The sequence below is a fragment of the Amblyomma maculatum genome, chromosome 3 (genome assembly GCF_055883805.1).
Source record: "Amblyomma maculatum isolate TAMU_Amacu chromosome 3, ASM5588380v1, whole genome shotgun sequence".
Classification (NCBI taxonomy): domain Eukaryota; kingdom Metazoa; phylum Arthropoda; class Arachnida; order Ixodida; family Ixodidae; genus Amblyomma; species Amblyomma maculatum.
The window spans coordinates 210,788,750-210,806,180 of NC_139346.1; the positions used below are offsets into that span (position 1 = coordinate 210,788,750).

At 45.3% G+C, this 17,431-nt stretch overlaps 1 protein-coding gene across 1 annotated transcript in view; it reads left to right on the forward strand.

Annotated features, from left to right (window-relative positions):
* The window catches only part of LOC146197615 (membrane metallo-endopeptidase-like 1), a 40,148-nt gene that overhangs the window by 6,164 nt on the left and 16,553 nt on the right, over positions 1–17,431 (forward strand). The window contains exons 4-10 of the mRNA XM_084596500.1: positions 683–888; positions 1,347–1,511; positions 6,080–6,151; positions 6,643–6,785; positions 8,582–8,810; positions 11,605–11,703; positions 15,426–15,503. Coding sequence (XP_084452626.1) covers positions 683–888; positions 1,347–1,511; positions 6,080–6,151; positions 6,643–6,785; positions 8,582–8,810; positions 11,605–11,703; positions 15,426–15,503 — 992 coding nt within the window. The remainder of the gene's footprint in view (positions 1–682; positions 889–1,346; positions 1,512–6,079; positions 6,152–6,642; positions 6,786–8,581; positions 8,811–11,604; positions 11,704–15,425; positions 15,504–17,431) is intronic.

Sequence of the window (17,431 nt, forward strand, 5' to 3'; positions counted from 1 at the left end):
ACCAATGTAGCTGACGTACATAGATTGCTCATTTAAGATAGAAATATGCAAGCGTCATTTCGAGTCATATTATGAAATTTGTGAAAACAATTTTAAATTAATTCTAAGGGCAAATAGCTTCTTACGCGCGCGGAATGCGTAGTATACTCAATGTTTGGGATGGCCCACCTAAATTTGCAAGTAAACACTGAGCTTGCGATAGTCAAATTTGATTCGACGCCAAATGTGGTCAAATTTGAACGAAGACAATTTTCAAGAGTTTGGTAAGGCAAATTTTGGGAGGTGGTGCATCCAAATTTCAAAGTCATCTTTTAGTTCCCCATATATATACTCGAATTAGGTCGGAAACCAAATTTTATTAAATAAAATTTCGCGGATCCAGAGGGCCCAGATACTTTCTGTACACAGTTTTCGCGCACACGTTCTGTGGATCCTTTCTACGACGCTTTTTCGCACCATGAGCTTATTGATTCTTAAGCAATAATACATCAACCGCGCTTAGCCAGTGCAATCGTAGTTGCCGTTACCCTAAAGGGAAGCAAGAGAGTAGGTACCTGGCCCTTAGGGTTAGGCAGACGCCGCCCATCCAGTGGCTCATTACTTTGGTCTGTGCCAGTTGCATTGCCATTCCAGCTGTGTGTAATCAATCTACTTTGCTTTCCGGAATGCGAAACGCTTTCAGGCAACGACGCGGACAGAGATGACGAAGAAGCCTGGAATGAGATCGTGCAAGCCATCGGCGTCGAGGAATGGCCGAACGGGCCAGGAGACATAAACATACCGATCTGGAGTAAGCTGCTCGGGGACCTCACTGTCATCTTCAACCTGAGGTCTATCATCCACATCGACATCAAGCACGACCCGGACACGAGGAAGAACTTCATACACGTAAGTAACACCCTCCTAACACAGTGGCAATCGAAAACTGGTTGTCATCGTCTAATCTATAGTTGTTTTTTCGCTTTGCACTGCTAAACTTGAATCTAGGAGACTCCCTTTTAGGTGCCCTAAACATTTCTATTTTAGCGTCATCTAGAGCACGCATTGATCCAGCTTTAAATGGAAGCTGCTGTAAGAGAAATGGCCCAACTTCTCTCGTACCTTACTTTGAGAAATATCACGCAAGCATTGAGCTGACAGTGTGTTACTTCAGATTTGGAGCCCGAAAGATACGAACGAATGCAGAAGTTGCAATATATAACAACAGCATAGCGTACAGCGACAATCTCTCTTTATAGAGCTTCACATGGAAGGACACCGTCTTCTATGTTACCTAATAAGTTATTGCCACAATACTTTTAAAGTTACCAAGACTTCGACAGCTATTCGTAAAACGTTTCCCACAGATGCGTCCTGGCTCTCTTGGTGTCAATAGAAGATACCTGAGTACACCCGAATACAAGGACTACATACGCGCTGTTGTTGCGAGGATCAACACCACGTCGTTAAATGCCAAAGAACTGAACACGGCTGTGGACGAAATGGTGCAGTTTGAAATGCATTTGGCCGAGGTAAGCTTTTCACATAATTTCTTCTGTGCGGTGCGCACATGTCATAAGCACTGAAACAGACTTTAACAGGGCCTATACCGGGTATTTATTTTAGAAAGGTAAAATTTTTATCAGTAAAGGTAACGGGGCTTAGATTTAGTTTAGCCCTCGGGCTATATTGGGGGCTACGGTGGACACTAGGTAAGAGGCACAATTATTCCATTAGATCGCTAATTGAAGAAATGCGTTAAGCTTTAAAATTTTTATTTTAGGTGTACGTTGTGTTGCAAAATTGAAGCTGGCCCTCCAAATAGTATAGCCAATAGAATTATTTAAAAAGCGTGACGTGCGTTACAATGCCCCCAAATTACTTCCTGATAGGCGGCTTCACACCGTAACGCAGCGGCAGCAGGTGGGTTCCGCGTAGATCACTCCGCCTCGCCTCTTAGAGGCTGAACTGCGAATGAAATGATTGCGCGGATTGTGTACCGACGCGGTGGCTATCAGCTAGGCCACGGTCGAGCAACAAACGAACCAAAGCGCGCTCCTCTGGCTCTCAAGTGACGCCAGTAGTGACGAAATCTCAGGGCGGAGCGATCTACGTCACACAGACGGGTCGGCGCTGTGTTGCGATGTGAATAGCCTATCAGGGTGACATCTGGGGGCCCCGTATTGCGAGCTAGAATTGATTCTTGAGCGAAAGTAGAGTGCTTAGAACTATAGTCTAAACAGTATAGCAAAAGCTTTACTGGCCTCATCTAGCCAAGGTTATCTGTGCCGGGAATTAGATCTCAAGTGCGGCGCGAGGAGCCGGCACAGCGTTACTCTTTGCGCATGCGGCGCGCGGAGCCGGCGGCGCTCGTTTCTTCTTCTACTTCGCTTACCTTCTGCTGCTTATTCTTCATCACACACCTGGAAAACTTTGCTCGTAGCGGTATAGAGATCTTCACAAATATAATATTGTCACGGTGTGAAGTCTCTGATCAGAAGTCACCGCGGGACACAGGAGTTACAGAATTCACAGTGCGGCAGGAAAACTAGCAGGCCCGCTTCAACAGAAGAACTTCAGTTTCTTCGCCTCGAGGAGATGAACGTCGGTTTCTTCGCCTCGAGGAGGCACACGCTCGCGATCAGCGCAGAGGGAAGATAAAGAATGCAGCGTGTCAATATTGCTTGGCACACTGCTCACGGTCTTCCAGTCCGCTGCCCTTTCCCCCCACTGCCATACATGGCAAAGTTACTTTTGAAAAGGAATTAAATTACATTACTAATTACTTTGCTGAAAATTGCAGAGAAGTAATTAAATTACGTTACTCATTACTTCTCCCAAAAAGGAATGAAATTACATTACAATTACTTTTACTGATTAATTCAATTATTTCAAATTTACTTTCTAGTTTCCACCCATGCAAAAGCTAAGTAAACCTAGTAAAAAAAACAACTTGTTCTCCAGACGCGCAGCACACACATTCTTTCGTCTTTCCACGAAATTCCGCTCCAGACAGCTATTCCTTCCCTCTTTCCTATAGCACTTGCCACAACAAAAACAGGACCAGAGCAAAAACCGGGACAGACCGGACGCACTTCAGTAAAAGTAATTTCGAAAGGAATTAATTACTTTTGCTGCGAAATTACTACCAAAAGTAATTCATTACAATACGAAATTACCAAACGAAAAACGTAATTAATTACATTACAAATGACCAAAAATGGTAATTAAATTACAGTAATTTCAATACTGTAATTCAATTACTGCCATGTCTGCCCACTGCTGCCCTCTTCAACTTCCTCCACTGCCTGGGACTTCCGCCTTCAGAATGCCCTCGATGCATTCGTGTCTAGAGCCGGTTGTGGTGTCCTTGAGGTTCACAGACAGCCATGGAGGAATTGCGCGCTGGAACCAGTGCTTCAGCTGCGTATTCATGGTGTTCACAGAGAGCCATGGAGGAGTTAAACCACAGCAAATCATGTCTGACTATGATTAATCGAGCTTACGCTCTGTAAACTGAGTCATCGCTGTGAGTCTAGCCTGGCTTATCCACACAGCATAACCAAGCATATGCTTTCGCTTGCATAACCGGGCTGAACCGCGCTAAGCCGAAGTAAATTTTTTTGCTTTGCTATACTATTTGGAGGACGAGCTTCAATTTTGTAAATAACAGTTACCACCTAGAATGGAAATTAAAAGGTTAATTATGGTAATTAGTGACCTAATTGATGCATTGTACCTGTTGTTTGGTGTTCGCCGTGTGCCCCATATTATATGCCGAAAGGCTAAAAAAATCCCTAAAACTAGCCACATTCTTCAAATTCTAGGCCTTTGAAAAATACGTGACATATTGCTCCAGGTCTAGTTTCCGAAAATATTATTCAGGATCGCAGCCCATCATTGTTTGTTGCGGGTGAAAAACAGCAATAACTCATGGGGGGAGAGGGGAAACGGGGACAAGTGCGCGGACAGGAAGTCTGTGCGAAGTCCGGGTATTCGAGATTACTCTGGCCTTTAATGAACGAATTCAGACTCAGCGCGTAATAAAAACAATCATTGTCATGGCTTGTATTGTATCGTAACTGGAAGGCTTCCGAAGTTGGCCACAAATGCGAACAATACAGAACCGAAAAGTGGGTGAAACTTGGATGCACTTTCACACAATACAGCAAGAAAACTTATTTTTATTTACGCCAGGTCTAACCAGTCGCCGATGTGCAGTGTCCGTAGTCCCTCATGATGTTTGAATTCACGCTACCCCTATGCCACGGGCAAGAGCTGCCAACTCGGGTCACTCCTTTCATACGGGAGGGTGATATCAGAATCAGCCTGGCAGCACCGTTTGCGTTCTCGTCACCCCCTACGACACGCAGGCACGTAGGGGAATAATGTAGCAGGAAAAAGAAGCTTCCGCCATTGCTTTCGCAATTCAACTAGTGTTAACCAGAGCTAAACCACAACTAATTTTTTTTCGGGATGGGGGGAGGGGGGGCAGGAGGGGGGGGGGGGGGCGTTTTAAATTACTATTTATTTGTTCAGGTGGCCAATATGCCGGGTCAGTCGGGTTCGGTTCAGGCGGGCCATATTATAGGCCTGTTCTTTAGTTCAACGAGGAGGAATATCAGATTCCGTCAAGGTCACAGTATGACGGACCACTTATAGAAATATTTTATTTTAAATTCCAAAGCGCAACAAAATTGAAGGAGGTGTTATGTGCACATATATGACGGAAGCCAGCAGTAGCGGTTTCACTGACTGTTAGTTTTTATTGCGAAAGCAATACCACGCCAGGTCTAACCGCTCGTCGCTGTGTCCGTGTCCGTGGTCCTCTGGCAGGAGCTGCCAACTTGGGTCTCTAGTTTCACATGCGACGGTTATGTCAGAATTAGCCTGCCACGACCCTGGAATTCACGTTACCCCTTTAGAACACTAAGACACGTTCATACGGCTTCGTTAAAGCGGGGCTTTATATGTGGCTGGGGAAGAAGTCTCGCCGTAGAAGTTACCGACGAAGAGTCTGTATCTGAACCTAGTTGCCCTACTGCTTTGGAGCGGTCAAATTATAAAGCGAAAGCTAAACAAACTATTGCTTTCGCAAGCCATCGGTTTAACCAGAGATAAACTATAGCCATTTTTTTTCCCAGGTACAGGGTCGTCCACTTCTAGGAATAACAAGGTAATCTCTTTCAAAGTGACAAGACAACACAGTGTGGCTAAGCAGCAAGCCATGTGAAGCCCCACTTCTGGGACCGTCTGTGCCCTCTGTGCTTGCTTCGATACACACCTGCGTTGGACGCAATGTTGCTTTGAAAACCGTGATCATGTGATAGGTAGAAATGGATGGCCCTGTACATTTATACCATAAGGAGTTTGTGTGTGTGTGTGTGTGTGTGTGTGTGTGTGTGTGTGTGTGTGTGTGTGTGTGTGCGTGCGTGCGTGCGTGCGTGCGTGCGTGCGTGCGTGTGTGTGTGTGTGTGTGTGTGTGTGTGTGTGTGTGTGTGTGTGTGTGTGTGTGTGTGTGTGTGTGTGTGTGTGTGTGTGTGTGTGTGTGTGTGTGTGTGTGTGTGTGTGTGTGTGTGTGTGTGTGTGTGTGTGTGTGTGTGTGTGTGTGTGTGTGTGTGTGTGTGTGTGTGTGTGTGTGTGTGTGTGTGTGTGTGTGTGTGTGTGTGTGTGTGTGTGTGTGTGTGTGTGTGTGTGTGTGTGTGTGTGTGTGTGTGTGTGTGTGTGTGTGTGTGTGTGTGTGTGTGTGTGTGTGTGTGTGTGTGTGTGTGTGTGTGTGTGTGTGTGTGTGTGTGTGTGTGTGTGTGTGTGTGTGTGTGTGTGTGTGTCGAGAGCCCGTTACCATCGTCAACGTCCGTCACCTGCTCGTGGTCTTGGCACAGGGGTGTGTCCTGCGTAGCCGTATACCTGTTGCAATATACGTACTACATAAGACGAGCAGTAATTTGATAATCGACTTTTCTACCCCTCTTCTTCTCTATCATTTTATATAAATTTTTTTTCCCTTAAGTGCTGCGCAGTGCCAGGACCCGGTATGATGTGCCTTAATTTGCTCTTTTCGCTCATAGGTGAACTTCCTCTCAGTTGCTGTTCCTTACAGATATTTTCTATGAACTTGACCGAGAAGGACGAAGTAATCTCAGTCAGTGCTCTCGCCCATGACGTAGACCTGGTGAGGCCCCTCTTCCCTCATCGTGGTATCCATTTACTATTTTTGCTACTTTCTTTGCCGCAACAACAAAATGCCACCGCAGACATACACAAAGCATGTGATAGACAAGGGTGGTTGCAGGAGGTCAGAAAATATACCGCTGGGTCTTTCTACATTATCTAATAATAATAATAATAATAATAATAATAATAATAATAATAATAATAATAATAATAATAATAATAATAATAATAATAATAATAATAATAATAATAATAATAATAATAATAATAATAATAATAATAATAGTCACTGTCATTGCAAAAAAAGGAAGCTGTGTGCTTGGGAATTCTGAACTTGGCTTCTATATGTTGGATTTTTTAGTTTTTTGCTGCACCCAACTGGTGTAGTTGTGATCCTCTAATGCAGCTGACTAAGCGTGCGTCAGTAAATAGCGAACATAGGAAATAGCAATGCAGACAGAACTAAGATTTCCCACTCTTGGCCCGCAGGAACGATCTATGGTCGACGTCTACCAAATACTAGACAGCATCTTCAATCCAGCCGAAGTTACTGTCCATCGCGACGTAGACATGCTGGTGTCCGACACAAACAGAGTTCGAGTATTGCTAAGAGCTTGCGGCGAGTGGGAAAAGTAAGTATTTGGTGACAGCTCTTCTCCGCGTGGATAAATACTTGAGCAGCTCTCCTGGAACAACTAGTTCCCCTGGTTTTGCACACGCACTGGTTGTTCTCACTGATGATGATGCATATGGTAGTTATGAGAGTGGCGACGGTAATTACGATAATGATAACATTATACTTTAAACAGTAATCTGAGCGGGAATATATCAAGTGTGTGCTTCCGTTAACCTTTTCCGATAAGCCTAATTTGGAGGAGGAGAATAGCTTAAAAATTTTGAGGGCTGTTCCTGTGCCCCAGGAGGTCTCCTATAGTGGTGCACAATACTTCAGGACTCTGCTTCTAGCTTGGACCGATCGATCAGCCTCAGCTGGACAGTTAGTTAGCGGCTAGCAGAGCGTCCTCCCCGGAAGAGTGGGATGGGGAATACATGGGACCCACTGCGCAGGGTTGCGCCAAGGCCTACATGTAGCGATATAGGTCACTCCTGGAGGCTTGACAGGTGGTGCAGTAGGATGAGACGAAAGGCGAAATGTACTCGGTGTGCCACACAGACTAGATGTACATACTCATCTCAAGCTCCCACCAGGTCGCGCTGTCTCTCGTAATTCCAGAGTGGTGTGGCGGCGGCGTCTATGTTCTCTGCAGGAAGTGGCGAGAGCGTGGTAGTCATGAAGTCCGTCATCGCTCGTCGGGTTGGGAACGCATTCCGTGGGTGTACGGAGGGAGATTTCTCGTGCATACAGGTGAATCCTTCATTACCGGGGATACCCTCGTGCCCAGGTCTCGAAGCGATGGTTATCGGGTGTTCTAGAGTGGACACAGTGGCGAGTATGCATGGGGCGGTTTTCGGGATCCAACCTTGGCGGAAGTGTCTACATGCTGTTCGAGGGCCGGCACATTGGTTCCGATGACGTTGTCGGCGGCAGCGGCATGAGCCAGTGCTAGGGCAACGCACTCGACATCTCGGGGCCCTTGGTGCTGATGGCAACTGCCATTTTGTCGGTTAGATTTTATTGCCGCCACTGATGTGGCGATGTCGTTCACTAACACGTGCATTTCCGTTCTGACGGGTGCAGTGTCATGCGCTATTCGGAGTAAGACCGTCATCCCTTGTGTAGACTGAAGAAATATATGTGTTGAAGGTATGAACAATTATGACTGATTGTTCCCGCGTATAACTGATCTGGATTTAGCCGACGGGCTAAAAAATCTCAAAAATGTTTCGGACGCCTCTGTTAGAAAATTGTGCAAGGTAACATTAAAAAGCTTCTCTATAGAGTTCTTCAATAAACGTTTTATGTCTCAACTCATAGAATTCTAGTGCTAAAGCATTAAAGATATTGTGCTAACTTTATTTCACCGTCAAGATAATTAGGTATCTCAATGGGGAGCGCGCGTTTGATTAGTAGGGATCCCAGATGGCCGGATACGTGAAGGGGTTTACCATGGAAATAAGTGAGCGAGCGAACTCAAATCAGTGAGGAATATAGACATGAATAATGAAAGAAACCTGGCTGAGCCTCGATTCCTCCGTGATAAAACTTACCAGTATTGCCTTTATCGTGATATGCAATACTTGTTTTCTTTTTGCAATTGGGAAGCTGCCCCGAGCTCGCAATCGTTTTACAGGCTTCTGTGGATTTTTGAGAACTTCGCGCAAGTTTATTTTATGCAAATTATGGGGCAATGTTAACAAAATAAAAATTGGGGGATGAATTAATTACTTCTCGCATAGAATGCGTGCGGCACTGGCGAATCAACGAAATACACAGCAATTGCAGTTTACCAGAACGTTCTCATGGCAGGCAGATCGTGTCCAACGTCCTGATCTGGAACGCCCTGCAAACGGCGGGCGTGGAAGTGATACCCAGCCTCCAAGAGCTGGACGCCGTATTCAAGAGCAAAATGCGGAAGGTGACGCAGATTAGTCGTCCGCTAACTCTGCATTGCAATACTGTCCTGGCGAAACTTGCGCCTGCAGCGTACAGCTGGTTCTACATTACCAAGTTTTTCGACCACTCCACTGTTCTTAAGGTGAGGGAACATTCATCCGTCCATCCATCCGTCCGTCCGTCCGTACGTCTGCCTGCTGTCTGTCTGTCTGTCTGTCTGTCTGTCTGTCCGTCCGTCCGTCCGTCTGTCCATATATATTACATCTGTATATCTGTACATTACATTACAGACGTATACATATACATATACACGATGCAGACTACAACTGGTTTAAACCAGTTGTAATCTATATGTCTGCACACAGTGTGTGTGTGTGTGTGTGTGTGTGTGTGTGTGTGTGTGTGTGTGTGTGTGTGTGTGTGTGTGTGTGTGTGTGTGTGTGTGTGTGTGTGTGTGTGTGTGTGTGTGTGTGTGTGTGTGTGTGTGTGTGTGTGTGTGTGTGTGTGTGTCTGTGTGTGTGTGTGTGTGTGTGTGTGTGTGTGTGTGTCTGTGTGTGTGTGTGTGTGTGTGTGTGTGTGTGTGTGTGTGTGTGTGTGTGTGTGTGTGTGTGTGTGTGTGTGTGTGTGTGTGTGTGTGTGTGTGTGTGTGTGTGTGTGTGTGTGTGTGTGTGTGTGTGTGTGTGTGTGTGTGTGTGTGTGTGTGTGTGTGTGTGTGTGTGTGTGTGTGTGTGTGTGTGTGTGTGTGTGTGTGTGTGTGTGTGTGTGTGTGTGTGTGTGTGTGTGTGTGTGTGTGTGTGTGTGTGTACGTGTGTGCGTGCGTGCATCTGTCTGTCTGTCCGTTCGTTCGTCTCTGTCTGTCTGTCTGCCTGTCCGTGCGTCCGCGCTTTTTTGTCCACCTGCCTGCCAGTCAGTCTTGGCACCCAGTGGGTGCACGCGACAGCACCGATAACGTTCGATAATCTAATTCAGCCACAAAGAAATTTTGAGCTTACCGAGGGCTCCGTATGCAATGGTGGGCTATGGATCTTTCATAATACAATAGCGAGTTTTAATACGATGACATTAAAGCGGAAGTTCGAGGCAAACCGCGATCCCATGTAATGAAAAACCAGATTGCTCGAGAGGTCGCGACGCAAAGGCCCCTCTATGTGACGCCACAACTACATGACTTTTCGCGGATGATTTAAACGCAGTGGTCACACAGTACAGCACCAATGACGTCACTACAAAATTCATCAGTGAGGTACAGGATCTTCAAACGTCGTTACGGCATTAGGCTGCGATGGAAATTGAACATGCTACCCTTGGGTCCTTGGGTCGCGACTCTTACACGCTGCCCGTAAACTACTGAGGCACGTTCGATGAACTTAGCCGTATGTGCTTTGCTGAATAATAATAAAAAAAAAAGATCAGTCGTCGTCGAGTTTTTTCTGCAGGATTAACCCTTCGATGAGCAAAGCTTCGCCTTGCGGCACTCATTCCACGAACGGAAACAGTGATTATCTACTCACTGCCATTCTTAATATCCTCTCTAATTTAATCCTCTTCTTAATATTTTATGAATGCGTGTGCGCCCCTTAATTAGAAAAGCTTTTTGCGATTGATGACTGCCAAAAATGACGACCGCTTCTAAGCTGCTGTCAACACCCCAGAAATTCAGACACCCCAATACTTTCAATTGGACTGTAAACCCCTGAACAGGGTTTTGCTCGGAAACATTCCGTCGACAAGCAGTATCGTGTATGCGTAGAGGGCCTCTGACGGTATCGCATTCTACAAGATAAGGATTTATTTAAAATTTTTCACGGATTTTTTTTTTGTCAGCATAATGCCCGACTTTAAATTCGCAATGTGATACATTATTTACTAGTTGTTATCATGTCCCAACTTTTATATATTCGCAGTCAGATGTATAATAGCCGCCGCCAGTAAGAAAACAATGTCGCAGTGACTTTGTAGCAAAGACTACGCAGAAACTTAACGCAAAATGGTGGCTGGGGTTCCTCACGCTGAGTGCGCATCATTCTCTCTCCCTATCTCAGTATTAGGGCTGAATACTGTTGCTTCTAATCATACATGAGCACTTTGCCCGTGAGTTACTTTGCGTTGTGTCATTTAGTTTGCCGCTGGTTGTGACAAAGTCGCAGGTTTCAAACAACTGGCTGCTAAACACGTCTTGTTAAAATCTAGGAAGGGCACGTAACTAGAAAAAAATAATTTCGCGGTTATATAAATGATGAAGCTATATGAATAGCTCATTAGCTATATTAGGGAATAATGAGCGGGTTGTTATTAAATATGCGGAAATAAAATCTAGGGTTCTGCTCTCCTGAGTCGAACAAGTGACAAGCGTGGGCGGGAACGGCGAGAAAGGAGACTGACAGAGTCGACGCTGTGAATAACAACTTCGAAAGCTATAGTCATCCTCGATATATGGGTACTCGACATTGTTATTGTTGTTGAACACATTAATTTGCTGAAAAGGAAAACAATGTGATCAGGTACTGCGGAATCTATTTCAGGATCCCAGTGGCCACCACTGTAGCTCTGGCCATAGACATCATTTTTATTTGGTTCTGCAAATCTGAGCTCAATCTACCACTGCGGAATTTTGTACATCTCGGCCTGGAGTTCTGTCACCGGAGCATCCCAAAGAGACGTAATATTAAGGGGGGGGGGGGGGGGGGGGGGAGGTTCGTCGCAATGAGGGCAGACGCAGTCATATTTATCCGGGAAGATAATATTTAGCTTATGATAGCTAGGGAAAGTGTTGTTCCAGGGTATGCGTTTGCGCCAATCTCAGGCATCTTCTGCGGTTAGTCGGATGTGCGTGTGTGTACGGGGGGGAGGGGGGGTTAAGACTTGTTTCTGTACCCGGAGCGAAAGTACTTGAGTGCTTGACAAACCGTTATGTTCTGTCACACCCACATTACTAGGTGCAAGAAATGGTAGATTTTCAGCTCAGTGTATTTCGGAAGGAGTTGGAGAACAACGACTGGATGGACGAAGAAACCAGGAAGGCAGCTTTACACAAGGTAAGATGATATAATCGACCCTCTTTCGTATTCAGCGTCATTGCTTTACGCGATGCACCCCCTCCCTCTCCCCCTTCCGCTTCCCCTTATTTTTTTCTGATCCTGATGACAGCGCTATCACTTGAGGTTGTTCTCTTCCTGATTTACACCATACGCTAATAACCATCATCTACGCGCTATATTGCCCTCATTAGTTTACCATTTCCGTATTCCGTGCTCAAGGGATGCTGTTTCGTTTAAACTATGAAGACGCCACCTCGATCGCCGGACGATAACATGCAGCGCACCATCTGTGGGCTTTGTTATATGAATGAGACAGTCAGTATGGAGAGGGTTTTTCTGATAGCTACCTTTTCACGACCAACACTTACCATTCATTTGGCACAGACCAAATGTGCCCTCGATACCGGTTTCAGCAGATGAGCTTGAGTGATCGTTTTGCTTTACTTATGACGTCACAATTCATTGCACTTATCAATGATCGAAGGCGAAACAAAAATAACTGATAAAAATATTTCGCCTGGATGATCGTTACAGTTTAGAAGCGCAGCAGCTCATCGTTTGCAAAATTTTATGTACTCCTGGTCTTGCTGAGTTCAAATAAATGGGCTGAGAAGACCATATAGGACTGAAGTGTATAAACTAAGCGCATGCCTCTAGCATTCTCTCAGTAGATCCTTCGTCTTGAGCGCTAATGGCAGTACGTTTGACCGTCAGTCTGAGCAAGGCGATAATCGGTTATGCGATGGCTTGGTGCAGCAGAGAAAAATTTGCAAAGTCAGTTTTTCGACAAGGTCTATAAAACAGTGCTTAAATCGACTGAAAACTTGGAGTTGTTACGAACGTTCGAATACATCAGAAAAAGCAATTGCCTTCAGAAAATTTTTTCTATACTTGACAGGCAGCCGTCGCAGCAGTCACCAAACTCGCGCTTTTTGCTCATGGACAGTACAGCAGATCACAAAACAACGCCCCACGATAAATGCAAGCGCTGCCCAACTAGAGGGAGAATGTGCAGGCCTGCGATGACGCTTTAAACCCGCTGAGCGTTTTCAAAAAACTAATAGTTATCTCAAATGAGGACAACATTCCGAATAGTCGCCGGTTTATGCGCACACTTGTTACGCATCATGGCGTATCACGGGTCAACTTTTCAGCAAAAAATCCTAGTACTTATTACTTGGATTGGTTTATGAGGTTTAACGTCCCAAAGCAACTCAGGTTATGAGAGGCGCCGTAGTGGAAGGCTCCTCAAATTTCTTCCACCTGGGGTTTTTTAACGCGCACTGAAAACGCACAGCACACGGGCGCCTTGCTTTTCGCCTCCATCAAAAAGCGGCCGCCGCGGCTGGCATTCGATCCCGTATCCTGTATACAGTAGTCGAGCGCTGTAGCCACAGAACCACCACGGCGGGTCAATACTTATTAATTGTAGGCAGGGGAGGGCTCAGTACATTTTCTGTCTCTGAACTCGCTGCTAATATAGAGCAACAATTTATCAGTACCGTACTCGGCGCGGTCGACCTGGATAGAGAGTAGTATAATATCTGACGGCGAATTTTAATGATGGGCAGGTGGCTCGGCCAAACAGTGACAGGTTTATGAAGATGTCCCACACAGCTATACACGAAGAGTGAACACCGGATCAGTCTGCTGGAACAGTTTGTCGTGTTGTTAACGGAACGCAGAGTGAAAAACTAGATCAGAGAAATTTCTTCAGCTGTGTACGTATGTAACGGACCAGGTCGACCGTGATGCTTCACATGCACTTTATACATATAAATCAATTCACTCTAAGTATTGTCTGTGCGGCAAAATATGGTTACCAGACAAAACAAATGCGGTCTAACCTGCGCTGCTCGTCAAAAAAAAAAAAAAAAAAAAAACGTTTATGCGCTGTTTTCTTTGCATCACGTATAATCATCACGTGACAGCAACGATTACGAAGCGTACAAGACATTTTTGCTTCGAATCTTTCCCGGCCGCGATCATTTAAGTTTAATTAAATTTCTTTTGCAATAGCATCGTGCATTCGAGTTGCGGTCGGTCTGGCGGATGCAAGTAAAAAAGGAAGTTAGCGTTGACATGGGAATATTTCAGGGCGTTTTGTGCATGCGACGAGCCAACCAGAATGAAAAAAAAAAAAAAATCAGACACGAAGACGGCAAACGTGAACAACTGCAAGGAATTGAATGCACAGATAACGGTCTGTTCGAGGAAGGCTACAAAAGCGTGACAGAGAACAGTAAAAGCTAAAACGTATGCGTAACGCTTCTTTTTGGTCAGTTCCTGAGGATGTTTTGTTCATTCATAAGCGGATGAAATTTATTTCTGGTACAGTTCCTTTTGTATGTGTACGTACTTTTCTCCTTTACGCGATAGCGCATACAAAGCTCGTTCCGCCGAAAGCCGTCGCGTGACCTGAAAATCTGACATCGTTCCAAACATGTTGAAAAAGACATGTCGGAAAAAACACGCATGCGATTTCATATCAAAATTTTGGTCAGCCGTTTTTTGTGCAGCGTCATGAGTGATGTCATACTATTTCGCTTCACATTTAAAATCCGCTTGCCAGAAAAGTTCGAGGGTAGTTTGTGAGAGGGAATTTGAGGTAAGGGTGGTTTGGTTTGCGGGGTTTAACGTCCTAAAGCGACTCAGGATGAGAGACGCCGTAGTGGAGGACTCCGGAAATTTCGACCACCTGGGGTTCTTTAGCGCGCACTGACATCGCACAGCACACGGGCACTTTGCTTTTCGCCTCCATAGAAAAGCGCTTGCCGAGGCCGGGATTCGATCCCGCGTCCTTGGGCATAGTGGTCGAGCGCCTTAACCGCTGCACCACCCCGGCGGGGGATTCGAGGTAAGTACGTGCGTCGAACCAACGGCACACGTACATCCAATTGTATGCAGTTACTTGTAAGTATAGGTGACCATCGAGACAGATACTGCGCATTTATTTTCGCGAAAAACCGAAGCAACTTAAGAAGTTTAACCCTTTCTCAAACTCTGAAACTGCCAAGCAAAACCGTCAAACCATGCCAGGCAGTTCATGTCTTAATCGATTTAGGCGGGATTGAACCGAGGCTAATTTGCGTACCAAGTCTGTAGTTGCGCACTGCATCCACCCGCCCCGACAAGAATTTGACTTGTCCTTCAGAGCTCCCACTCAGACCGGGTATGACGACAGCTTTTCGATGTAACGAAAACAGTACGCTTAGCGTAAAACATGCACGCTGTTGTGTCAACTGTAAAAAAAAAAAAAAAAAAAAAAAAAAAAAAAAAAAAGAGTTTGTTGCAGCACTGTCGTATTGACGGATATCCTCACACGGATTTCAGTTTCGTTCAGCGAAAATTACATCAAAGTTGAAGCTCTGAGTACTGCGAAATTTCCCGAAAGTGTTAAAACTGTCATCGCAAGGTTTAATCATATATGTCGAAAGTTACTGGCAGCTATTGTAACGCCAGTGGTGGATACATTTATCACAGGGTATTACTGTGAGTTCTACATGTGCGCGGTATTTACTCGGTGTCGCATATAATTTTGTGAAGGTACTGATGTTTTGGCTTATTGCTTGTGCATAAACAGTAAGCATTAACAGTGTTCAGTCTAAGCGAACTGTAACAAAAAAAAAAAAAAAAGAAAAGAAGAGAAACAAACTATAGGGAGAACTTTCTAGTATTAAAGAAAACAACTTTTTCATACTTCTTCTACTGCTCTTTAGCTTTCCAAGATGACCTCCGTGGTTGGTTTTCCCGATTGGATTCGGCAGGAAAAACGACTTCAAGCGGCAACACCACACGTACGTCAACACAGTTCTGGTCCTCCTTAGCAGTATCGGTTAATCAGGCCTATACGAGCGACAGTTTTGCACAGCGTAGAAATGTTATTTTGCCTTTTCCCACCGTTTGGAGATGGTCACAACAAAGAATATTCCTGTAGTAAAGAGGTCAACGGGGTTCTAATGAAGTTTTTTGGGTGAGCCGCTTCGACATTCCTTGTTCTCTATTCAGTTATTCAGTCCCTGAATTTTCTTAGGTCATGAAATCTCTTCTTATATCTGTAGAACATAGAATAAAAAGACTGACAATATGTGACTGCTATACTTACGGATGCCTTTTTTTTGACATTGTGACCACAGCTAGGCAGGGAAGGGAAGATGACAGACCGTTGTTTCCATACCGTTGGGAGGGGGGGGGGGGGAGGGGTTGTTCGCAGTACAGGTGGGGAGAAATAAAGGCAGGGAAATTGAATGAATGGTTATGCGCACTGAGGTTGAGCTATCCTTCTTTCTAGGACAAGAGGAAAACGGTCCCTCTTGTATTTCTTGCTTAGCTTTGTTGTCCACATTGCGAAAATGTGGACATGCGTAGCATATTGCACGTAGAGCAGCCGAATTAATTGAGCAAAATAGCGTTCATACACAACTAACCGCAACCTTTCTTTGTTTGATAAAGCAGCACAGAGTACCTCGCATGATTTTGTACAAGTGCACCAATTCTGCGAGCTTTCGTTGCTACACTGACGTCTTGTCTTTGACACTCTCGAGGTATATGGCATTGTTCTGGCTTCTGTTAAGAAAGGTCTATTTAACATCATTTACTTCACTCGTCTCCCGAGGTAGCCGTCCCCGAGCATTTACATAAAACACCAGTCTGCTAGGTCCTGTCAGGCATAATGGCATGTGGGGTAAATTTTCCGAACCGAACACAGGTGTTTTTAAAAATTAGTAGCCTTTAAAAAGACAAAGCACCAAAAGCGTGAAGTTTACATACACACTTTTTTATTAGTGCTAAAGCACTTATCCAGTCATGCATCTCTTGAAGTTTATCTTGTGTGATCGACACCCGATCGGCGGAGCTGTTGAAGTAGCAACTTTGAAACCAGCCGTTGTCGAGCCGCCGAGGCGGCTATTTCTCCTTTCTTGCGTGCCTTCGCTCGTGCGGCATTCTGACATGGGAGCCAAAAGATTTGACGGGATGCTGCAGTGCCTCCTGTATTTTTCAGTGCCCGTAAATTCGCCCAAAAACCACCGTCACGCCCCGACGCTTTTTCTCCGCAACAGGACGCCATGCACTGTGGAAAACGTTGGTGTGCACAGAGAAAGTACTCGGCTCGCGCGCGCTTTTTTCAAATCTTTTGGATGAGACGTTCATCGCAGACGTTTTCACCGGTGCTTGTTTTTCGAGTGATGAATGATCTCAGCAACTGTATATGTTGGCGGTTGCATTGCGAGGATCATCAGCGAACAAATGGACTGCAATGGCTGCGTAGGTATGTTCTCGAGACCAGCGACAGGCCAACCGCTGATGACATTTACACGCAGTCAGGACCGAGGTGGGCTCCTTTGTCCTTCACAGCAGTTGCTGTTTGTCCTCAACATTCTCAGGGAATTCGCGGACGAATGCTGAAAAATTCAACTCTTCCCAAACCATTAACAACGTTGGTGGAGCAGGCCGTTCAAGCACTATGTGCCTCAAAACTGTTGAAGTGCAATGACGATCAAGACATAATGCACCGTTTAAAACTTATGGACCTTATAGCTGTGCGCTTCCTGAGGCCTCTTCTGACAAACTATGCGTTCGGCATCACTCACAGAGTCACAGGCAAGATGCATACCGGTATTTCGCAAAGAAGCCACTCTCGAGGAAGCACCTGAGGCTCTGAAGGTAGGCAATTTTCTTTTGCTTTTTCTTGTTCGATCCCGATGAGAGCGTCATAAGGATGCTG